This window comes from Salmo salar, chromosome 18 (genome assembly GCF_965601325.2).
Source record: "Salmo salar chromosome 18, fSalSal1, whole genome shotgun sequence".
Taxonomy (NCBI): Eukaryota; Metazoa; Chordata; class Actinopteri; order Salmoniformes; family Salmonidae; genus Salmo; species Salmo salar.
Genome location: NC_138308.1, coordinates 48,045,897 through 48,071,370, shown reverse-complemented (window position 1 = coordinate 48,071,370; position 25,474 = coordinate 48,045,897). Strand labels below are relative to the sequence as shown.

General features: G+C 46.4%; 1 protein-coding gene across 1 annotated transcript in view; it reads right to left on the bottom strand.

The window, feature by feature from the left end:
* cpxm2 (carboxypeptidase X (M14 family), member 2) overlaps positions 1-9,728 on the bottom strand; it is a 98,512-nt gene extending 88,784 nt beyond the window's left edge. Inside the window, exons 1-2 of the mRNA XM_045701180.2 lie at positions 8,755-9,728; positions 2,322-2,423 (exon numbers count right to left, since the gene is read on the bottom strand). Coding sequence (XP_045557136.1) covers positions 2,322-2,423; positions 8,755-9,160 — 508 coding nt within the window. The 5' untranslated portion in view covers positions 9,161-9,728. The remainder of the gene's footprint in view (positions 1-2,321; positions 2,424-8,754) is intronic.
* Positions 9,729-25,474: the final 15,746 nt, after the last annotated feature.

The window sequence follows — 25,474 nt, the reverse complement described above, 5'->3', positions numbered from 1 at the left end:
ACTGGAGTCATATGAATCAACATAATACATGACTGGAGTCATATGAATCAACATAATACACGACTGGAGCCATAGGAATCAACATAATACACGACTGGAGTCATATGAATCAACATAATACATGACTGGAGCCATATGAATCAACATAATGCATGACTGAAGTCATATGAATCAACATAATACACGACTGGAGTCATATGAATCAACATAATACACGACTGGAGTCATATGAGTCAACATAATACATGACTGGAGCCATATGAATCAACATAATACATGTCTGGAGCCATATGAGTCAACATAATACATGACTGGAGCCATATGAATCAACATAATACATGCCTGGAGTCATATGAATCAACATAATACACGACTGGAGCCATTGTGTGGTCTGAGTGGTGACATAGATGCTCCACTGGACCACAGACTATTGGACTTGGTTCTGGTACTCGGAGCAGCATCTGCCTGGTCCAAACAGACCTGGGACCAGGTTGGCAAGGCAACACAAACAGATCTGGGACCATGTTGGCAAGACAACACAAACAGATCTGGGACCAGGTTGGCAAGGCAACACAAACAGATCTGCGACCATGTTGGCAAGACAACACACACAGATCTGGGACCAGGTTGGCAAGACAACACAAACACACGTATACACACACACACACACACACACACACACACACACACACACACACACACACACACACACACACACACACACACACACACACACACACACACACACGATCTGGGATCAGAATAGATCATCTTGGCTCCTGTTGGACTATTAGGAAGTGATCCATAACAACCAGGATGTCATCCATAACAACCAGGATGTCATCCATAACAACCAGGACGTGATCCATAACAACCAGGACGTGATCCATAACAACCAGGACATTATCCATAACAACCAGGACGTGATCCATAACAACCAGGACGTTATCCATAACAACCAGGACATGATCCATAACAACCAGGACGTGATCCATAACAACCAGGACATTATCCAAAACAACCAGGACGTGATCCATAACAACCAGGACGTCATCAATAACAACTGGGATGTTATCCATAACAACCAGGACATGATCCATAGCAACCAGGACATGATCCATAACAACCAGGACATGATCCATAGCAACCAGGACATGATCCATAACAACCAGGACGTGATCCATAACAACCAGGACGTGATCCATAACAACCAGGACGTGATCCATAACAACCAGGACATGATCCATAACAACCAGGACGTGATCCATAACAACCAGGACATGATCCACAACAACCAGGACATGATCCATAACAACCAGGACATGATCCATAACAACCAGGACATGATCCATAACAACCAAACACAATGTTTAATCTGCTAAGAGGACAGCCGTCTACGTGACTGCATCCCAAATGGCACCCTATTCCCTATATAGTTCACTACTGTTGACCACGGTCCATAGGGCTCTGGTCCCCACTGAGCCCTGACCAAAAGTAGTGCACTAACAGGGAATAGGGTGCCATTTGGGACTCATTCTGTGGCTTATCCTTTCAAGCATCATCTTTCCTGCCAGGGTTTCTCCTCAGAGGGAAAATAAAATCAGCTTTTTGAATTCAGTCAACTGGAGAAGGAGAGTCAGAGACGTTGTGTCTGTGTGTGTGTCTGTCAGTCAGTGTGTGTCTGTCTGTCTGTCTGTCTGTCTGTCTGTCTGTCTGTCTGTCTGTCTGTCTGTCTGTCTGTCTGTCTGTCTGTCTGTCTGTCTGTCTGTCTGTCTGTCTGTCTGTCTGTCTGTCTGTCTGTCTGTCTGTCTGTCTGTCTGTCTGTCTGTCTGTCTGTGTGTGTGTGTGTGTGTGTGTGTCAGTGTGTGTGTCTGTCAGTCAGTGTGTGTGTCTGTCTGTCAGTGTGTGTGTCTGTCTGTGTGTGTGTGTGTGTGTGTGTGTGTCTCTGTGTGTGTGTGTGTGTGTGTGTGTGTGTCTGTCAGTCAGTGTGTGTGTCTGTCAGTCAGTGTGTGTGTGTGTGTCTCTGTGTGTCTCTGTGTGTGTGTCTGTCTGTGTTTGTGTGTGTGTGTGTGTGTTTGTGTGTGTGTGTCTCTGTGTGTGTGTCTCTGTGTGTGTGTCTCTGTGTTTGTGTGTGTGTGTGTGTGTGTCTGTCTGTGTTTGTGTGTCTCTGTGTGTCTCTCTGTGTGTGTGTGTGTGTCTGTGTGTGTGTGTGTGTGTGTGTGTGTGTGTGTGTGTGTGTGTGTGTGTGTGTGTGTGTGTGTGTGTGTGTGTGTGTGTGTGTGTGTGTGTGTGTGTGTGTTGGTATATTCTTCATGAATCACCCTCTTTGGTTGACTTGTATTGGCCCCCTCCCTCATTGATGCTGTTGGGAGTTTTCAACGTTCCCTTTTTGTTCTTCTCATCCATCTTGTTTCCATTCTTCACTGAGGAGAGAAAAACAAAAAATGTATTAGAAACTGGATATCCTCACTCAAAAGATAGATTTATACAGGATATCATCACTCAAAAAGTAGATTTAAACTGGATATCCTCACTTAAAAGACTAGATTTAAATTGGATATCCTCACTCAAAGACTAGATTTAAACTGGATATCCATACTCAAAAAGTAGATTTAAACTGGATATCCTCACTCAAAGACTAGATTTAAACTGGATATCCATACTCAAAAACTAGATTTAAACTGGATATCCATACTCAAAAGCTAGATTTAAACTGGATATCCAAACTCAAAAACTAGATTTAAACTGGATATCCTCACTCAAAAGCTAGATTTAAACAGGATATCCTAAATTTCTTTCACAGATCTTCAAGTACACAGCGGCCAATGCTGTATTATCTGACTACAGTTCCACTTATTCAACTGACTAAAAGTCGGTGCGTGTGTGTGTGTGTGTGTGTGTGTGTGTGTGTGTGTGTGTGTGTGTGTGTGTGTGTGTGTGTGTGTGTGTGTGTGTGTGTGTGTGTGTGTGTGTGTGTGTGTGTGTGTGTGTGTGTGTGTGTGTGGGAGGGGTGTGTGTGTGTGTGTGTGGGTGAGTGAGTGAGTGAGTGAGTGAGTGAGTGAGTGAGGATAGGCCCCATTTGATAAAAAATCTTTCTCACATCTGAAAGCTCCTATCCCTCTCATATAAACAGAGGACAGGTTAAAAGCTCTAATCCATCTCTCATATAAACAGAGGACAGGTTAAAAGCTCTAATCCAACTCTCATATAAACAGAGGACAGGTTAAAAGCTCTAATCCAACTCTCATATAAACAGAGGACAGGTTAAAAGCTCTAATCCAACTCTCATATTAACAGAGGACAGGTTAAAACCTCTAATCCAACTCTCATATAAACAGAGGACAGGTTAAAAGCTCTAATCCAACTCTCATATTCTTTTTTTATTTTTTTTATTTCACCTTTATTTAACCAGGTAGGCAAGTTGAGAACAAGTTCTCATTTACAATTGCGACCTGGCCAAGATAAAGCAAAGGAGGTCGACACATACAACAACACAGAGTTACACATGGAATAAACAAACATACAGTCAATTATACAGTAGAACAATAAGTATATACAATCTGAGCAAATGAGGTGAGATAAGGGAGGTAAAGGCAAAAAAGGCCATTGTGGCAAAGTAAATACAATATAGCAAGTAAAACACTGGAATGGTAGATTTGTAGTGGAAGAAAGTGCAAAGTAGAAATAGAAATAATAGGGTGCAAAGGAGCAAAATAAATAAATACAGTAGGGGAAGTGGTAGTTGTTTGGGCTAAATTATAGATGGGCTATGTACAGGTGCAGTGATCTGTGAGCTGCTCTGGCAGCTGGTTCCTAAAGCTGGTGAGGGAGATAAGTGTTTCCAGTTTCAGAGATTTTTGTAGTGTGTTCCAGTCATTGGCAGCAAAGAACTGGAAGGAAAGACGGCCAAAGGAGGAATTGGCTTTGGGGGTGACCAGTGAAATATACCTGCTGGAGCGCGTGCTACGGGTGGGTGCTGCTATGGTGACCAGTGAGCTGAGATAAGGGGGGACTTTACCTAGCAGGGTCTTGTAGATGACCTGGAGCCAGTGGGTTTGGCGACGAGTATGAAGCGTGGACCAGCCAACGAGAGCGTACAGGTCACAGTGATGGGTAGTATATGGGGCTTTGGTGACAAAACGAATGGCACTGTGATAGACTGCATCCAGTTTATTGAGTAGGGTATTGGAGGCTATTTTGTAAATGACGTCGACGAAGTCAAGAATCGGTAGGATGGTCAGTTTTACGAGGGTATGTTTGGCAGCATGAGTGAAGGATGCTTTGTTGCGAAATAGGAAGCCAATTCTCGATTTAACTTTAGATTGGAGATGTTTGATGTGAGTCTGGAAGAAGAGCTTACAGTCTAACCAGACACCTAGGTATTTGTAGTTGTCCACATATTCTAAGTCAGAACCGTCCAGAGTAGTGATGCTGGACAGGCGGGCAGGTGCGGGCAGCGATCGGTTGAAGAGCATGCATTTAGTTTTACTTGTATTTAAGAGCAGTTGGAGGCTACGGAAGGAGAGTTGTATGGCATTGAAGCTCGTCTGGAGGGTTGTTAACACAGTGTCCAAAGAAGGGCCAGATGTATACAGAATGATGTCGTCTGCGTAGAGGTGGATCAAAGACTCACCAGCAGCAAGAGCGACATCATTGATGTATACAGAGAAAAGAGTTGGCCCAAGAATTGAACCCTGTGGCACCCCCATAGAGACTGCCAGAGGTCCGGACAACAGGCCCTCCGATTTGACACATTGAACTCTATCAGAGAAGTAGTTGGTGAACCATGCGAGGCAATCATTTGAGAAACCAAGGCTATTGAGTCTGCCGATGAGGATGTGGTGATTGACAGAGTCGAAAGCCTTGGCCAGGTCAATGAATACGGCAGCACAGTATTGTTTCTTGTTTCTTCTAAACAGAGGACAGGTTAAAAGCTCTTATCCCTCTCATGTAAACAGAAGACAGGTTAAAAGCTTGTATCCCACTCTCACATAAACAGAGGAAAGGACCTAAAATGGATCCCTGTGGGATGGAAAGCATTACTTTAATAATGTACTTAGTAAAACACAGTGTGTACTGTATGTATATTGGAATGCCCAGTACTTAGTAAAACTTAGTGTGTCCTGTATGTATAATGCCCAGTACTTAGTAAAACATAGCGTGTACTGTATGTATAATGCCCAGTACATAGTAAAACACAGTGTGTACTGTATGTATATTGGAATGCCCAGTACTTAGTAAAACATAGTGTGTACTGTATGTATAATCCCCAGTATTTAGCAAAACACTATGTGTACTATGTGTATATTGGAATGTCCAGTACTTAGCAAAACACAATGTGCACTGTATGTATATTGGAATGCCCAGTACTTAGTAAAACATAGTGTGTACTGTATGTATATTGGAATGCCCAGTACTTAGCAAAACATAGTGTGTTCTGTATGTATAATGCCCAGTACTTAGTAAAACATAGTGTGTACTGTATGTACATTGGAATGCCCAGTACTTAGTAAAACATAGTGTGTTCTGTATGTATAATGCCCAGTACTTAGTAAAACACAGTGTGTACTGTATGTATATTGGAATGCCCAGTACTTAGCAAAACACAGTGTGTACTGTATGTATATTGGAATGCCCAGTACTTAGTAAAACACAGTGTGTACTGTATGTATAATGCCCAGTACTTAGTAAAACACAGTGTGTACTGTATGTATATTGGAATGGCACACTACACATGGCCTCAGAGCTTCTGTCTGGCATTGTTCTACTCTTTTCCCTTTCTAATCCACCTGCAGCAGGACAGGTACATACCCCAGCCCCAGTCTACCCCTGCCGAGGCAGGACAGGTACATTCCCAGCCCCAGTCTACCCCTGCCGAGGCAGGACAGGTACATACCCCAGCCCCAGTCTACCCCTGCCGAGGCAGGACAGGTACATACCCCAGCCCCAGTCTACCCCTGCCGAGGCAGGACAGGTACATACCCCAGCACCAGTCTACCCCTGCCGAGGCAGGACAGGTACATACCCCAGCCCCAGTCTACCCCTGCTGAGTCAGGACAGGTACATACCCCAGCCCCAGTCTACCCCTGCCGAGGCAGGACAGGTACATACCCCAGCCCCAGTCTACCCCTGCCGAGGCAGGACAGGTACATACCCCAGCCCCAGTCTACCCCTGCCGAGGCAGGACAGGTACATACCCCAGCCCCAGTCTACCCCTGCCGAGGCAGGACAGGTACATACCCCAGCCCCAGTCTACCCCTGCCGAGGCAGGACAGGTACCTACCCCAGCCCCAGTCTACCCCTGCTGAGGCAGGACAGGTACATACCCCAGCCCCAGTCTACCCCTGCCGAGGCAGGACAGGTACATACCCTAGCCCCAGTCTAACCCAGCCGAGGCAGGTGTGAGGATTCCTGAACCATTGAGTCATTGCGTCCACAGCTGCTCCCAATTACCAGCCAATAGCTTGCCATGCCACTGCAGGACTCTACCTATACCGTGTGTGTCTGGCTGTACACATGTTCCTCTCTCTCATCCTATCACACGGCTGGATTTACACCTACCCTCTATGGCTGAACCAATCACTGAGCTGCTACTGAACGTACTCTGTGATGCCTTAGAGAAAGATTTCAGCCAGAACGCTGAGATGTAATATACTGGAGTGTGTGTGGAGGGGAAGGCTGTGTGTGTGTGTGTGTGTGTGTGTGTGTGTGTGTGTGTGTGTGTGTGTGTGTGTGTGTGTGTGTGTGTGTGTGTGTGTGTGTGTGTGTGTGTGTGTGTGTGTGTGTGTGTGTGTGTGCGGAGCAGTCCCCTCCTCCTAATTCAACCCTTTCCTCCCTGGAGGTTAATACCTCTCCTGTAACAGGGGTAGAGGGATGGATGGAGGGAGGGATGGAGGGATGGAGGGATAGAGGGATGGAGGGATGGAGGGATGGAGGGATAGAGGGATGGAGGGATGGAGGGGTGGAGGGATGGAGGGATGGAGGGATGGAGGGGTGGAGGGGTGGAGGGATGGAGGGATGGAGGGATAGAGGGATGGAGGGATGGAGGGGTGGAGGGATGGAGGGATGGAGGGGTAGAGGGGTAGAGGGATGGAGAGATGGAGGGATAGAGGGATAGAGGGATGGAGGGGTGGAGGGGTAGAAGAGGAGTGAGGGGATCCTCTAGTAAACCTCCCTAAAGAGATGATTATATGTATTTGTCTCTCTCTGGTCATCACAGATTGATTTAGATGTGGATGGTGTTCCCTGAATCTCTGTCCTCAAATCTTCTGTGTTTCCCATGTCTGTGCCTCAACTTTTCCATTCAGATTCATCACATGTATTACTATGGTTTAGTCCCAAATGGCATCCTATTCCCTACGTAGAGCACTACTTCTGACCAGGGTCCGTACTACGTAGGGAATAGGGTGGCATTTGTGGAGGTTTCCTATGAACGTCTGGTTCACATTACTTATCTTGACCTCGTCAGAACAATAACATCCGATGATCAGTAAGTGACTCACAATGTTAATCCCCCAATAACACAACTTCTGGTGTCTAGGCAGTAACTGGCTGTAAACTATACAACCGTCTTATTCATTAAGAGGTTGGTGTTGTTTCAAAGAACTGTCTTTTTTCGATTGGCTGAGAATTTGGATGATTACATTGGAAAACTCTTTAAGCCAATCAAAATACCACCACAAAAACAACCAGGTTGTTTTTAAATGAATCATCCGAGGCAGACGACAAGATGGCGCCATGGTCATTAAAAGACTATAATAACATTTGGTCTAAGGACTTTGCCAGCCCGGTGTTGGGTAACGTAATCTTACAGTCTCTCTACACACATATAGATGAGGGTCATTAATAAAACTGTTCCTCAGATACAGTAGTAGACCCACTGTTGTTATTAAAGCTGTGTTAACATGGTCTATATCTGCACCAACACAACCTCTTCAGCACGTGGACCCAATAATGTTTTCACCATACGCCACAGAGCTCGGGATTGACCTTTCAATAAAATAAACCTGCTGCTCTTCTAGGTCAGACATGTGCCACCCTGGGTAATAACAGGAGACTCCGCTAGGTCAGAGGTTAGACATGGCCACCCTGGGTAGTAACAGGAGACTCCGCTAGGTCAGAGGTTAGACATGGGCACCCTGGGTAGTAACAGGAGACTCCGCTAGGTCAAAGGTCAGCCGCGGTCACCCTGGGTAGTAACAGGAGACTCTGCTAGGTCAAAGGTCAGCCATGGGCACCCTGGGTAGTAACAGGAGACTCCGCTAGGACAGAGGTCAGACATGGGCACCCTGGGTAGTAACAGGAGACTCTGCTAGGACAGAGGTCAGACATGGGCACCCTGGGTAGTAACAGGAGACTCTGCTAGGTCAGAGGTTAGACATGGGCACCCTGGGTAATAACAGGAGACTCCGCTAGGTCAGAGGTTAGACATGGGCACCCTGGGTAGTAACAGGAGACTCCGCTAGGACAGAGGTCAGACATGGGCACCCTGGGTAGTAACAGGAGACTCTGCTAGGTCAAAGGTCAGACATGGGCACCCTGGGTAGTAACAGAGGAGGGTTTACAAAGTTTACAGTAACTTAAAGTAGCTTCAGTGGCCGTGGTATTGTGTATATGTGTGTGTGTGTGTGTGTGTGTGTGTGTGTGTGTGTGTGTGTGTGTGTGTGTGTGTGTGTGTGTGTGTGTGTGTGTGTGTGTGTGTGTGTGTGTGTGTGTGTGTGTGTGTGTGTGTGTGTAAAAAAACAGTAACAGTACCTGACTTGGTTTCAGTGACCCTGGTCTTGTCTGTTTGTCTGACGTTCTCTGCCTTGCCGGTCGCCTCCTTCTGGGTGGATGGACGCTTGTTCCTGTTGGTTGTCTCCTTCTGACTGGGGGGACGTTTGTTTCTGTTGTTCATCTCCAGGCTGGGGGGACGTTTGTTCCTGTCGGTCCCTCGGGCCCCTTCGAAGGGGGGAACAGGTGGTACAATCTCCTCCTCAGGTGCTACGTGGTAGTAGTGGTCCCTGGTGAGTAACTCCTGCATGTAGTAATCCTCGTCCTCAGCGGGAGCAGCGGAGCCACGACTCACATCCAGGTCCAGGAGCAGTAAGAGTAGCCCCAGGACGGAGAGGTGGTTGAGACGCTGGCCCATCATGGTGGCCTGTCCCTGGGGAGGTATCATCAGCTGGAGGTCCTGCTGGTTGGTTCTAGCTGGTCCTGGTTCTGAGGTCTCCAGAGGAGTCTTCGTCTGCAAGGCTGCTTCTGCTTTCTTCCCAATCAACTACTGCTCCCCCCTTCCCCTTCCCTCCGTCTCTCTCTCTCTCTCTCTCTCTCTCTCTCTCTCTCTCTCTCTCTCTCTCAATACTCCGGAACAGACAGAGGCACAGACGGGGAAGTTCACAAGGTTCCCAGAGCACTCCAAGTTACTGACGACAGCAGCGGAACCCGGGGTTCCATGGGAGTCTCTCTCTCTCTCCGCCGGGGTAAAATCTAGGGAGGCAGGGTGAAATACTCAGAGAGAGGAGAAAAAGCAGAATAGTTCCAGAAGGAAGGAAAGAGAGACCGGGTAAGTGAGGGATTTTACTCCTTAGAAGTTGGCAGGTGTCTCAGGCTCTCCATATCCTCCGGGGAAAAAAAGGGATTTTAGCTTTTTGCTTTAACCCTTTAGGTTTGAGCGAGTCAGTAGAAGCCAGAAGTTTGAGAGCAGTTAGTGTTATATAGACAGTGGTTAGTACAGTTGTGAGATGAGATGAGCAGCACTGCACACATTGACAGGATCTCTGCTTTCATCCAGATCCACTCCCACTCCCTTCTGGTTTGGCACAGAACGGCATGTGTGTGTCTGTTTTTCTTTACTGCGGAACAGAGAGTCTTCAGAACTTTCCTCTTCTTAACTCATTTGCCATCGAGAGAGAGAGGGAGAGAGAGAGAGAGAGAGAGAGACAGAGAGAGAGAGAGAGAGAGAGAGAGAGAGAGAGAGAGAGAGAGAGAGAGAGAGAGAGAGAGAGAGAGAGCGAGAGAGAGAGAGAGGCAGGCAGGCAGGCAGGCAGGCAGGCAGGCAGGCAGGCAGGCAGGCAGGCAGGCAGGCAGGCAGGCAGGCAGGCAGGCAGGCAGGCAGGTAGGTAGGTAGGTAGACTGGCTTCCTGCTCACTGAAACATTCTTGACACAGTCTAACAGTCCCAATTTGTAACAAAATATTACCGTGCTCTGTTCTATGTATCATAACAGAGCAACAAAACAATCCTCTCATCGATCATCCATCTCAGTCCATCTATCATCCATCTCAGTCCATCTATCATCCATCTATCGTCCACCTCAGTCCATCTATCATCCACCTCAGTCCATCTATCGTCCACCTCAGTCCATCTATCATCCACCTCAGTCCATCTATCATCCACCTCAGTCCATCTATCGTCCACCTCAGTCCATCTATCGTCCATCTATCATCCATCTCAGTCCATCTATCATCCACCTCAGTCCATCTATCGTCCATCTATCATCCACCTCGGTCCATCTATCATCCACCTCAGTCCATCTATCGTCCACCTCAGTCCATCTATCGTCCACCTCAGTCCATCTATCGTCCACCTCAGTCCATCTATCGTCCACCTCAATCCATCTATCATCCACCTCAGTCCATCTATCGTCCACCTCAGTCCATCTATCGTCCACCTCAGTCCATCTATCGTCCACCTCAATCCATCTATCATCCACCTCAGTCCATCTATCGTCCACCTCAGTCCATCTATCGTCCATCTATCATCCATCTCAGTCCATCTATCATCCACCTCAGTCCATCTATCGTCCATCTATCATCCACCTCGGTCCATCTATCATCCACCTCAGTCCATCTATCGTCCACCTCAGTCCATCTATCGTCCACCTCAGTCCATCTATCGTCCACCTCAGTCCATCTATCGTCCACCTAAGTCCATCTATCGTCCACCTCAGTCCATCTATCGTCCACCTCAGTCCATCTATCGTCCACCTCAATCCATCTATCGTCCACCTCAGTCCATCTATCGTCCACCTCAGTCCATCTATCGTCCACATCAGTCCATCTATCATCCACCTCAGTGCATCTACAAATTGTGTCCCCTATGATTTGAAGGGTTTAGTAGATGACGTGTCCCCTATGATTTGAAGGGTTTAGTAGATGAAGTGTCCCCTATGATTTGAAGGGTTTAGTAGATTAAGTGTCCCCTATGATTTGAAGGGTTTAGTAGATGACGTGTCCCCTATGATTTGAAGGGTTTAGTAGATGAAGTGTCCCCTATGATTTGAAGGGTTTAGTAGATGAAGTGTCCCCTATGATTTGAAGGGTTTAGTAGATGACGTGTCCCCTATGATTTGAAGGGTTTAGTAGATTACGTGTCCCCTATGATTTGAAGGGTTAGTAGATTACGTGTCCCCTATGATTTGAAGTAGTGCACTATATAGGGAATAGGGTGGGCCCTGGTGAATAGTAGTGCATTACATAGTGAATAGGGTGAGTCCTTGTCAATAGCAGTGTACGATGTAGGGATTAGGGTGCCATTTGGGACTCAGAGGTTCGTGGGAATACTTTGGCTTTTGTTTGATGCCCAGACCTGTTTGGACCTAGCTGTAATTTGCACATTAGTGAGTGACTGATGTGAGACAGGGAGTCTCTCTGTGCAGCGTCCAGACATGCTCAGACAGAGTCTGTTTGTCTCTCTCTCTCTCTCTCTTTGTGTGTGTGTGTGTGTGTGTGTGTGTGTGTGTGTGTGTGTGTGTGTGTGTGTGTGTGTGTGTGTGTGTGTGTGTGTGTGTGTGTGTGTGTGTGTGTGTGTGTGAACTTTCAGAGATAGAGCTCTTCCCTCTGTCACAGCTCATCACATCAGCGCCTGAGTTGCAATAGCCATTACCATCACACACACACACACACACACACACACACACACACACACACACACACACACACACACACACACACACACACACACACACACACACACACACACACACACACACACACACACACACACATACACAGCCCCATCCATCTTCAGTACCACAGTCTGACAGCACTAAGTTTCACCTTGACTGCGTCCATACACAAAAAAAGGGTTCCAAAAGGGTTCTTTGGCTGTCCCCATAGGATAACACTTTTTGGTACCAGGTAGAACCCTTTAAGGTTTTATGTAGAACCCTCCATGCAAAGGGTTCTACATGGAACACAAAAAGGTTCTACCTGGAATCAAAAAGGGTTCTACATGGAACACTAAAGGGTTCTACCTGGAAGCGAGTAGGGAGTAAATATCGTCTGTCCTCGGTTCCAACACTCACTACCGAGTTCCAAACTGCCTCTGGAAGCAACGTCAGCACAACAACTGTTCGTCGGGAGCTTCATGAAATGGGTTTCCATGGCCGATCACCATGCGCAATGCCAAGCGTCGATTGGAGTGGTGTAAAGTTCGCCGCCATTGGACTCTGGAGAAGTGGAGACGCGTTCTCTGGAGTGATGAATCACGCTTCACCATCTGGCAGTCTGATGGACAAATCTGGGTTTGGCGGATGCCAGGAAAACGCTACCTGCCCCAATGCATAGTGCCAACTGTAAAGTTTGGTGGGGGAGGATAATGGTCAAGGGATGTTTTTCATGGTTCGGGCCCCTTAGTTCCAGTGAAGAGAAATCTTAACGCTACAGCATACAATTAATTATATTCTAGACAATTCTGTGCTTCCAACTTTGTGGCAATAGTTTAAACAAGGCTCTTTCCTGTTCCAGCATGACAATGCCCCTGTGCACAAAGCAAGGTCCATATAAAATGGATTGTCGAGATCGGTGTGTAAGAACTTGACTGGCAAGCACAGAGCACTGACCTCAACCCCATCGAACACCCTTTGGGATGAATTGGAACACCGACTGCGAGCCAGGCCTAATCGCCCAACATCAGTACCCGACCTCACTAATGCTCTTGTGGCTGAATGGAAGCAAGTCCCCGCAGCAATGTTCCAACATCTACTGGAAAGCCTTCCCAGAAGAGTGTAGTGTATGTGGTCATTGTGGGGGACGACGTCGGCAAGGCACTAACTGATGAACTGCCCGTGAATGATGTGGTAAACTCCTCAATGTTATTGGATGAATCCCTGATCATATTCCAGTCTGTGCTAGCGAAGCAGCCTCGTAGCTTAGCGTCCGGTTCGTCGGACCTCATCCGTACAGAGCTCTGGTATTTCCTGTTTGAGTTTTCACTCGTAAACAGTAAGCAGGAGGATAGAGTTATGGTCTGATTTTCCGAAGGGAGTGCGAGGGAGGGGATTGTATGCGTTTCTGTGGGTAGAGTACAAGTGGTCCAGAGTGTTAGCGACTCTTGAGGCGTAGGAGACGTTTTGGTAAAACGCATTTCAGTCTCCCTGTGATAAAAGTCTCCTCCCACTAAAACGCTGCCTCTGGGTGTGTGTTGTCTTGTTTGTTTACGGCCCTGTAAACGCTGCCTCTGGGTGCGTGTTGTCTTGTTTGTTTACGGCCCTGTAAACGCTGCCTCTGGGTGCGTGCTGTCTTGTTTGTTTACGGCCCTGTAAACGCTGCCTCTGGGTGCGTGTTGTCTTGTTTGTTTACGGCCCTGTAAACGCTGCCTCTGGGTGCGTGTTGTCTTGTTTGTTTACGGCCCTGTAAACGCTGCCTCTGGGTGGGTGTTGTCTTGTTTGTTTACGGCCCTGTAAACGCTGCCTCTGGGTGCGTGTTGTCTTGTTTGTTTACGGCCCTGTAAACGCTGCCTCTGGGTGGGTGTTGTCTTGTTTGTTTACGGCCCTGTAAACGCTGCCTCTGGGTGTGTGTTGTCTTGTTTGTTTACGGCCCTGTAAACGCTGCCTCTGGGTGTGTGTTGTCTTGTTTGTTTACGGCCCTGTAAACGCTGCCTCTGGGTGTGTGTTGTCTTGTTTGTTTACGGCCCTGTAAAAGCTGCCTCTGGGTGTGTGTTGTCTTGTTTGTTTAAGGCCCTGTACAGCTCGTTGAGTGCCTGCTTAGTGCCATTCTCATTTCTGGTAGAATGTAGACAGCAGTGATGATTACAGATGAAATCTCTCTTGGTAGATAGAAAAAGCCTGCTATTTAACATGAGGTATTCCAGTTCAGGTGAGCAGAAGCACGAGACTTCCTTCACAGTGTGAAGCAGCGCATCGGTTGTTGTTTACAAAGAGGCATACCCCCTTAACAGATCACACTGTGAAGCCTTTCACCATTTAACAGATCACACTGTGAAGCCTTTCACCAATTAACAGATCACACTGTGAAGCTTTTCACCATTTAACAGATCACACTGTGAAGCCTTTCACCATTTAACAGATCACACTGTGAAGCCTTTCACCACTTAACAGACCACACTGTGAAGCCTTTCACCACTTAACAGATCTAGAATGGATTGTCGAGATCGGTGTGGAAGAACTTGACTGGCAAGCACAGAGCACTGACCTCAACCCCATCGAACACGTTTGGGATGATCACACTGTGAAGCCTTTCACCATTTAACAGACCACACTGTGAAGCCTTTCACCACTTTATAACAGAACACACTGTGAAGCCTTTCACCATTTAACAGATCACACTGTGAAGGCTTTCACCACTTTATAACAGATCACACTGTGTAGCCTTTCACCACTTTGCAATTTCACAAAAGTTTAATTTGACAGCTCAGAGAAGCCAGGGATGAGGAAGAAGTGGAGAGAGGAGAAAGGGGTGGATAAAATAAGATAAGGGGGACAGAGAAAAAGGGAGCGAGAAATAGGTGAAAAGAGAGAGAGAGAAGGCCTTTGCTCACTCTGCTCAGCCCCTCCCTCCCCTTCATCTCCACTCTGCTCAGCCCCTCCCTCCTCTTCATCTCCACTCTGCTCAGCCCCTCCCTCCCCTTCATCTCCACTCTGCTCAGCCCCTCCCTCCTCTTCATCTCCACTCTGCTCAGCCCCTCCCTCCCCTTCACCTCCACTCTGCTCAGCCCCTCCCTCCTCTTCATCTCCACTCTGCTCAGCCCCTCCCTCCCCTTCATCTCCACTCTGCTCAGCCCCTCCCTCCTCTTCATCTCCACTCTGCTCAGCCCCTCCCTCCCCTTCACCTCCACTCTGCTCAGCCCCTCCCTCCTCTTCACCTCCACTCTGCTCAGCCCCTCCCTCCTCTTCATCTCCACTCTGCTCAGCCCCTCCCTCCCCTTCACCTCCACTCTGCTCAGCCCCTCCCTCCTCTTCATCTCCACTCTGCTCAGCCCCTCCCTCCTCTTCATCTCCACTCTGCTCAGCCCCTCCCTCCTCTTCATCTCACTCTGCTCAGCCCCTCCCTCCCCTTCATCTCCACTCTGCTCAGCCCCTCCCTCCTCTTCATCTCCACTCTGCTCAGCCCCTCCCTCCTCTTCATCTCACTCTGCTCAGCCCCTCTCTCCCCTTCATCTCCACTCTGCTCAGCCCTTCCCTCCTCTTCATCTCCACTCTGCTCAGCCCCTCCCTCCTCTTCATCTCACTCTGCTCAGGCCCTCCCCTTCATCTCACTCTGCTCAGGCCCTCTCTCCCCTTCATCTCCACTCTGCTCAGCTCCTCTCTCCCCTTCATCTCCACTCTGCTCAGGCCCTCCCTCCTCTTCATCTCCACTCTGCTCAGCTCCTCTCTCCCCTTCATCTCCACTCTGCTCAGCCCCTCCCTCCTCTTCATCTCCACTCTGCTCAGCCCATCCCTCCCCTTCATCTCACTCTGCTCAGCCCCTCCCTCCTCTTCATCTCCACTCTGCTCAGCCTCTCCCTCCTCTTCATCTCACTCTGCTCAGCCCCTCCCTCCTCTTCATCTCCACTCTGCTCAGCCTCTCCCTCCTCTTCATCTCACTCTGCTCAGGCCCTCCCTCCCCTTCATCTCACACTGCTCAGGCCCTCTCTCCCCTTCATCTCCACTCTGCTCAGCCCCTCTCTCCCCTTCTCCACTCTGCTCAGGCCCTCCCTCCTCTTCATCTCCACTCTGCTCAGCCCCTCCCTCCTCTTCATCTCACACTGCTCAGGCCCTCTCTCCCCTTCATCTCCACTCTGCTCAGCCCCTCTCTCCCCTTCTCCACTCTGCTCAGGCCCTCCCTCCTCTTCATCTCCACTCTGCTCAGCCCCTCCCTCCTCTTCATCTCACTCTGCTCAGGCCCTCCCTCCCCTTCATATCCACTCTGCTCAGCCCCTCTCTCCCCTTCATCTCACTCTGCTCAGCCCTTCCCTCCTCTTCATCTGGGAGTTGATCTGAACTGACACGTGGAGAAATGAAACTGGGGAGAGATTTCTGAGAGGTCCCACTGGCCAGACCCAGACAGCTGTCACCTGCTGGGAAGTCATACAAATCAAAACGAGTGGACAGCCTTTACCTCCTAGACCCTGGGAACCCCCCTCCCCTCTCATCTCCTCTCCTCCCCTCTCATCTCCTTTCCTCCCCTCTCCTCCCCTCTCATCTCCTTTCCTCCACTCTCATCTCCTCTCGCTGCCCCCTTCTCTCCCCTCCTCTCCCCTCCCCTCCCCTCCCCTCTCATCTCCTCTCCTCCCCTCTCATCTCCTCTCGCTGCTCCCTCCTCTCCCCTCCCCTCCCCTCTCCTCTTCTCTCCTCCCCTCTCATCTCCTTTCCTCTTCTCTCATCTCCTCTCGCTGCCCCCTCCTCTCTCCTCCCCTCTCATCTCCTCTCGCTGCCTCCTCCTCTCATCCTCATCCTCTACCTCTACAACCCTCATCCTCTTCTCTCTCTCTCCCTCCCCTTACCCCCTCTCTCTCCCTCCCACTCTCCCTCTCCCCACCTCTCCTCCTCCTCTCCTTCTACCACCCCCTGTCCTCTCCCACTCTCCCCACCTTTCCTCTCCCCCTCCTCTCCTTCTACCACCCCCTGTCCTCTCCCCACCTCTCCCTCCTCAGGATCAGCGTGGCAGATGTGTTGTTACCTACCCTTATCCCCTGGGGGGGCGGCCCGTCAGGAAGTCCAGGATCCAGTTACAGAGGGAGGTGTTTAGTCCCAGGGGTCATTATGGTGTTGACCTCTGAACTGTAGCTGTAGTAAATATCTTGTTTTTTATCATTTCGTATTATACTGAAACATCCGACTCTGTTTGTGTGTATTTCTAATAAAACCCTGTTTGATTGATATGTATCAAGTCCGGTAAGACTTTTGCCATTTTATCGATTATGAGTTTTGTTATTATTTTATTGTTATAATTTATAAAACTTATAATCAGCAGGGGACTCTCCAGATGTTCAAGGTTTTAAATATGAACTGAAATAACTGTTTGTTACATGGAACTAGGAAGTACTGAAATGAGTGACGTGTGTTTTCATTGGTATAAATAGCGGGAGCTACTTTGTCCCAAAATGTTGAATAGAATTCTATGGGAACGACATTCATTCCTGGTGTTTCTCGGGAAAATATTCAGACAATTTGACTTTTACCACATTTTGTTACGTTACAGCCTTATTCTAAAATTGATTAAATTGATTGTATTTCTTCCTTATCAATCTACACAGAATACCCAATATTGACCAAGTAAAACCAGGTTTTTATTTATTTTTGTAAATTTATGAAACATGAAAAAAAACTAATATCACAATTAGACAAGTATTCAGACCCTTTACTCAGTACTTTGTTGAAGCACCTTTGGCAGCAATTACAGCATCGAGTCTTCTTGGGTATGACGCTGCAAGCTTGGCACACCTGTATTTGGGGAGTTTCTACCATTCTTCTCTGCAGATCCTCTCAACTTCTGTCAGGTTGGATGGGGAGCGTCGCTGCACAGGTATTTTCAGGTCTCTCCGGAGATGTTAGATCGGGTTCAAGTCCGGCTCTGGCTGGGCCACTCAAGGACATTCAGAGACTTGTCCCGAAGCCACTCCTGAGTTGTCTTGTCATCATCACACCTGTTTTATACGGTCCTCCTCCTAACAGACATCAACACACCTGTTTTATACGGTCCTCCTCCTAACAGACATCAACACACCTGTTTTATACGGTCCTCCTCCTAACAGACATCATCACACCTGTTTTATACGGTCCTCCTCCTAACAGACATCATCACACCTGTTTTATACGGTCCTCCTCCTAACAGACATCAACACACCTGTTTTATACGGTCCTCCTCCTAACAGACATCATCACACCTGTTTTATACGGTCCTCCTCCTAACAGACATCATCACATCTGTTTTATACGGTCCTCCTCCTAACAGACATCATCACACCTGTTTTATACGGTCCTCCTCCTAACAGACATCAACACACCTGTTTTATACGGTCCTCCTCCTAACAGACATCAACACACCTGTTTTATACGGTCCTCCTCCTAACAGACATCAACACACCTGTTTTATACGGTCCTCCTCCTAACAGACATCATCACACCTGTTTTCTACGGTCCTCCTCCTAACAGACATCATCACACCTGTTTTATACGGTCCTCCACCTAACAGACATCAACACACCTGTTTTATACGGTCCTCCTCCTAACAGACATCATCACACCTGTTTTATACGGTCCTCCACCTAACAGACATCATCACACCTGTTTTATACGGTCCTCCTCCTAACAGACATCAACACACCTGTTTTATACGGTCCTCCTCCTAACAGACATCAACACACCTCAAAATATCAACAACAGTAACAGAATTGCAGAGCATTTTTACAGGACAATAGATTCAGTTGAATGGTGGTGATTTACAGTTCATTGTCCTGTAATGGACGGGTCATTCTAGGTTTCCTATTCAAAAGTTTTACCGTGACGTGTTTTCAATAGTCGTAGATGAAAACAAGATGCACATTTCATTCCTATTAGTCTCCTACAGACAATTCAGATGTTGGTTGCCAAGATGGCGTCAACACCACGTCAAACATCTGGGCCCCTTTTTTCTCCGTATCGTAGAGAAACCTCCAGGCCATAAAACTGTCTGCAGGCGGAAAGCTCATTGATGGTCGGAGGCGCCGTATGGACGGTGTGATGCAATTGTGGAGTCTCTGGAGGACAAACTGAGCTCCGTACCGCATCGCCGTGCGCAGCCCCAGATTTTGTATCAACTCCGTATAGCGCCGCGTTGATGTGATTGGTTGAGGGGGAGGGGGGGAAGGGAAAGAAAAAAAAATTGGCAATAAAAAAGAAAAGAAAAGAAAAGAAATTGCAGTATCGAATAGCAATACATATCGGCACCTAAGTATCGTGACAATATCATATTTTCACACATCAAGGGCAGTTGATGTGTGATTGTGAACAAATCGGGATAATCAGGGTGGAAGATGAATTGACAATCAATTATTGTCAATAATTAAATCTCCCAGTGAGGATGGTTAGTGTAATGGACATACTGACGGTAGGTAGTGTCAGTAATTAAATCTCCCAGTGAGGATGGTTAGTGTAATGGACATACTGACGGTCGGTAGTGTCAGTAATGAAATCTCCCAACCAACTGACCTCGTTTTAGGCATTATTCACTTTTAAATAAAAAGAAAAGCATTTACACAAACTCACTTCCTTGTTTTAACTTCCTTTAAAACAGCTCCGCTCCGCTCTGCGAAGTGCAATAAGTTATGAATGACCTGACTTCTACAGAGGCCCTATCATAGTAAATGCTGCACGGCCACTGGAGACGTGGGATTGACCATGCAGAGACATTAATACTGCCAATCATTATATATTTATAGAAGGGTCGAGTAATTGTGTGTGTGTGTGTGTGTGTGTGTGTGTGTGTGTGTGTGTGTGTGTGTGTGTGTGTGTGTGTGTGTGTGTGGTGTGTGTGTGTGTGTGTGTGTGTGTGTGTGTGTGTGTGTGTGTGTGTGTGTGTGTGTGTGTGGGGGGGGGAGCCATGCCCAGAGTGCCAGGTGAGCAGGGTTTGCTGTTTTGGGATGTTTCTATTGGTTTCCTTATCTCAGGTAAGCTCATTCAAGCACAGATAAACTATTTGAAATGAGCTCAAATGGTATTTGGACCAAGGTCTGCAGGCTACGCCAGAGAGGGAGGTTTATTTTGCAGTGACTTTTGAATTCCAGGGAAATTGGAGTTGGAAGAGAAGTGATTGAAGCATAACTTCCTCCAGTCATCCAGCTGGCCCATGACCTCCTCCAGTCATCCAGCTGGCCCTTAACTTCCTCCAGTCATCCAGCTGGCCCATAACTTTCTCCAGTCATCTAGCTGGCCCTTAACTTCCTCCAGTCATCCAGTTGGCCCTTAACTTCCTCCAGTCATCCAACTGGCCCTTAACTTCCTCCAGTCATCCAGTTGGCCCTTAACTTCCTCCAGTCATCCAGTTGGCCCTTAACTTCCTCCAGTCATCCAGCTGGCCCTTCCTCCAGTCATCCAGCTGGCCTATAACTTCCTCCAGTCATCCAGCTGGCCCATAACTTCCTCCAGTCATCCAACTGGCCCTTAACTTCCTCCAGTCATCCAGCGGGCCCATAACTTCCTCCAGTCATCCAACTGGCCCATAACTTCCTCCAGTCATCCAGCTGGCCCATAACCTCCTCCAGTCATCCAGCTGGCCCTTAACTTCCTCCAGTCATCCAGCTGGCCCTTAACTTCCTCCAGTCATCCAGCTGGCCCTTAACTTCCTCCAGTCATCCAGCTGGCCCATAACTTCCTCCAGTCATCCAGCTGGCCCTTAACTTCCTCCAGTCATCCAGTTGGCCCTTAACTTCCTCCAGTCATCCAACTGGCCCTTAACTTCCTCCAGTCATCCAGTTGGCCCTTAACTTCCTCCAGTCATCCAGTTGGCCCTTAACTTCCTCCAGTCATCCAGTTGGCCCTTAACTTCCTCCAGTCATCCAGCTGGCCCTTCCTCCAGTCATCCAGCTGGCCCATAACTTCCTCCAGTCATCCAGCTGGCCCATAACTTCCTCCAGTCATCCAACTGGCCCTTAACTTCCTCCAGTCATCCAGCGGGCCCATAACTTCCTCCAGTCATCCAACTGGCCCTTAAAGTTACAACTTTTAAGTCAAAACTAAATATGCAAATTAGATAAGGTAATTTTAATATGGGGATCCATTTTCCCATTTGTCCATTCAATGTGTTTTATTAGGTCAAGATCCAACTGACTTCTTAAGTTAACTTTGTTATTTTCCAAAATGATATTTGAAAAAAATATGCAGAGATTTATAACTATGTGTTTTTCCTTTCAAGGTGGTTTATCACAAAACCTACTCCAATTTCTTGGTGATTGTCTCCTGCCCTCTGGTGTAGAGAAAGTGAAAAACATGTTTAGTCCTCAGTCATTAACTCGTCTCAGAAACCCCAGACCTTGGAAAAGGAAAGGGGTAAATACCTAGTCAGTTGTACAACTAACATTTTACATATTTTTGTCATTTTTTACATTTTTTTGGTCATTTTTTACATTTTTTGGTCATTTTTAACATTTTTTTTGTCATTTAGCAGACACTCTTATCCAGAGCGACTTACAGTAGTGAATGCATACATTTCATAAATTATTTTCTCCGTACTGGTCCCACGTGGGAATCGAACCCACAACCCTGGCGTTGCAAACACCATGCTCTACCAACTGAGCCACACTGAAATGTGTCTTCTGCATTTAACCCAACCCCTGTGAATCAGAGAGGGGGAGGGGGGGCTGCCTTAATCAACATCCACGTATGTCAGAATATTGGGAGGCCTAGGGAGATTTTTACCTTGTCAGCTCGGGGATTCGATGCAGGAACCTTTCGGTTACTGGCCCAACGGGCAACAGTACGTCAGAACATTGTTAATTTGGAAGGTCTAGGGAGATTTTTACCTTGTCCGCTCGGGGATTCGATCCAGAAACCTTTCGGTTACTGGCCCAACGGGCAACAGGGAGATTAGTCATTCATTGGTATGTATCATCATGCCCAGTAAGCTTCCAATCATTAGAAACATTTGATTTTAAGCACATCTTTTGTGAATGTGAGAAAGATTTGTGTTGTAATCCCAATGCTGTGTAGTGTTTCCTAATGCTGAAAGAGGAAGCCAGTATCCTACAATGTTGACACGTACAGTTGAACAAAATGTTTCTTCATTAAACAAAGCAGTATTCCATAACTAGTCCTTCCCATTTCCCTTAGGGACTGGGACGTCTGTCTGTCTGTCTGTCTGTCTGTCTGTCTTGTGTCTGTCTTGTGTCTGCCGGACTGTCTGTCTGTCTTGTGTCTACCGGACTGTCTGTCTGTCTGTCTGTTTATAATTTTTTAATCCCATACCTTAATTGTTCTTCTGACATAAAAAGCCTGATTCAAATTACAAAAAGTTTTAATCCAACATGTCTCTCAATGGACATGATAAACTTCACCAAAGGGAGAGAAAGTCATTACTGTAGGCTGATGAGTTGTAATTGCCTAAGACATCTTACCATCCCAGCACAATACTGCCATCTGGTGTGTGCGTGTGTGCGTGTGGCAGTGCGTGGTCTGTGATACGTTCCTTACTTTCACTGGAACAACATTGTTTTATATATCAACTAATAGAAGTCAGTATTGTGTAAATAATTATTCATGTGTACACACACTCACAGAGAGAAGTTAAGGTCATGACAGTTGATGTGGTTGAATGGTATCTGTGTACAATAAACTTTAATAAGGTATGTTGTGTATAATCTTTATGAATCATTGGTATACTAGTCAGGACCCAGGTGGGATTACGAATCATTGGTATACTAGTCAGGACTCAGGTGGGATTATGAATTATTGGTATACTAGTCAGGACCCAGGTGGGATTATGAATTATTGGTATACTAAATCAGGACCCAGGTGGGATTACGAATCATTGGTATACTAGTCAGGACTCAGGTGGGATTATGAATTATTGGTATACTAGTCAGGACCCAGGTGGGATTACGAATCATTGGTATACTCCGCATTGATATATAACTTTTTTTATTTATTATTTAACTAAAAATAGACTTTGATTCCTCAACATTCCTCAACATAAATCCTCTTGGTGGGAGAGATGATACAACAAGAAAAGGAGGATCCTTAATGGGGGGATGGGCTAAAATGACATATGGAATTATTTTAAGATGGTCATACTATGGATCATTTAGCTATCAGATTTAGAATTTTAGGAACCCTATAGGTATCCCCCAAAAATATATAAAAAATATGATTTGATAAAATTTTGGATTTTGACCTTAGATTTTGACCATAGAAACACATTGAATAACACATTCAGAAATGGCAAAAAGGACAGTCAAAGTAAATGTATCATAAGAAACAAGGTTTTGAAGTGTCTGTCCTAAATGTTTTTATTTTTGACACATATTTAACCATTTTTTGGGGGGGGTAGACCAAAACTACCTTCATACTTCCATTTTTTTTTTTTTTTTTAAACCAGTACCAGTTACCTTCAAACGAGGTCGTAGAGCAAAAACGGAGAATCGTGAGAATCTCCCCTTTCTATAAAGTGATCATAACAGTAGGTCAAACAGTTCGGACGTTTACGTGAGAAGACCAATTTTCGAGATGTCTCACGGTCTGAACGACACCACTCTGCCACCTTTCACAGCAGATGCGGAAGTGCGGTACTGGCCGATGCGGTGGATTGACACACATCCAATGAAAAACAACATCTCTAGTTTAAACTGATGGATTTTCATTGGGATTTTTTGGGGGGTTATGTAACTTAGATTCTAGGGGGTTAACACTAAGTATGAGGCCCAAATGGCAACCTATTCCCTACATAGTGCACTACAACAGTTCTATGGGCCCTAGTCAAAAGCAGTGCACTAATTAGAGAATAGGGTGACGATTTGGGTTCGCAAAATGTTTACAAAGGGATTCTTCGGCTGTCCATGTGGGGGAACCCTTTTTTTTGTTTTTTTGGTTCTAGGTAGAACCATCTACTTGGAACCTACAGGGTGATCGGAAAACGGGTTCTCCTACTACAGGGACGGCTGGAGAACCTTTAATGGTTCTAGGTAGCCACCCTGTTTTCTAAAAAGAGTGAATTATAATTTAGCCTGGGTGGATTATAATGTTGCCTGGGTGAATTATAATTTAGCCTCGGTGGATTATAATTTAGCCTGGGTGGATTATAATTTAGCCTGGGTGTATTATAATGTGGCCTGGGTGAATTATAATTTAGCCTCGGTGGATTATAATTTAGCCTGGGTGGATTATAATTTAGCCTGGGTGTATTATAATGTGGCCTGGGTGAATTATAATGTAGCCTGGGTGGATTATAATGTAGCCTGGGTGGATTATAATGTACCCTGGGTGGATTATAATGTAGCCTGGGTGAATTATAATGTAGCCTGGGTGGATTATAATGTAGCCTGGGTGAATTATAATGTAGCCTGGGTGGATTATAATGTAGCCTGGGTGGATTATAATGTTGCCTGGGTGGATTATAATGTAGCCTGGGTGGATTATAATGTTGCCTGGGTGGATTATAATGTAGCCTGGGTGGATTATAATGTAGCCTGGGGGGGATTATAATTTAGCCTGGGTGAATTATAATGTAGCCTGGGTGGATTATAATGTAGCCTGGGTGGATTATAATGTAGCCTGGGTGAATTATAATGTAGCCTGGGTGAATTATAATGTAGCCAGGATGGATTACAATGTAGCCTGGGTGGATTACAATGTAGCCTGGGTGGATTATAATGTAGCCTGGGTGGATTATAATGTAGCCTGGGTGGATTATAATGTAGCCTGGGGGGATTATAATGTAGCCTGGGGGGATTACAATGTAGCCTGGGTGGATTATAATGTAGCCTGGGTGGATTATAATGTAGGCTGGGTGGATTATAATTTAGCCTGGGTGGATTATAATGTAGCCTGGGGGGATTATAATTTAGCCTGGGTGGATTATAATTTAGCCTGGGTGGATTATAATGTAGCCTGGGTGGATTATAATGTAGCCTGGGTGAATTAGGAATCGACTAGGAATGCCTTAGAGATCGACCAATTGATCGCGATCGATTTACAGAAATGTTTGGCGATCGACTCTCTTGCCAACTCCTCATGGAACTGACATGTCAAACATGATTGGAGTTGGCAAGACAACCTGGACTCAGGAGTAGACGTAATATGTTAAACGGACACTCCAGTTAGTATTATATGTTACATTACGTTTCGTATGGTATGTATACATTTGGGGATGTCCATCGTCCATTTCGAGGATATGTTACTAAGTACAATTTGTATTATATGTCATGAATTACAATTCGTACAATACGTCGCAAATTTGAAAAACGTGTGCTATGTTACAAATTCTGATTTGTTGTGGCTAGCGTTTAGCTAGGTGGCTAATGCTAACGTTAGGGGTTAAGGTCAGGGTTAGGAGTTAGGTTAAAGGTTTAAGGTTAGGGGAAGGGTTAGCTAACATGCTAAGTAGTCGCAAAGTAGCTAAAAAGTAATAAATAGTTACAAAGTTGCTAATTAGCTAAAATTGTCAGTGATATGATTCGAACACGCAACCTTTGGGTTGCTAGACGTTCGTGTTAATGAGAATAACCTTCTGTTTTATGTAACCATACCAAACATATCAAACTCATTTGGTGTGTTTTGGATTTACATGTACTAAGTTACGTTTAG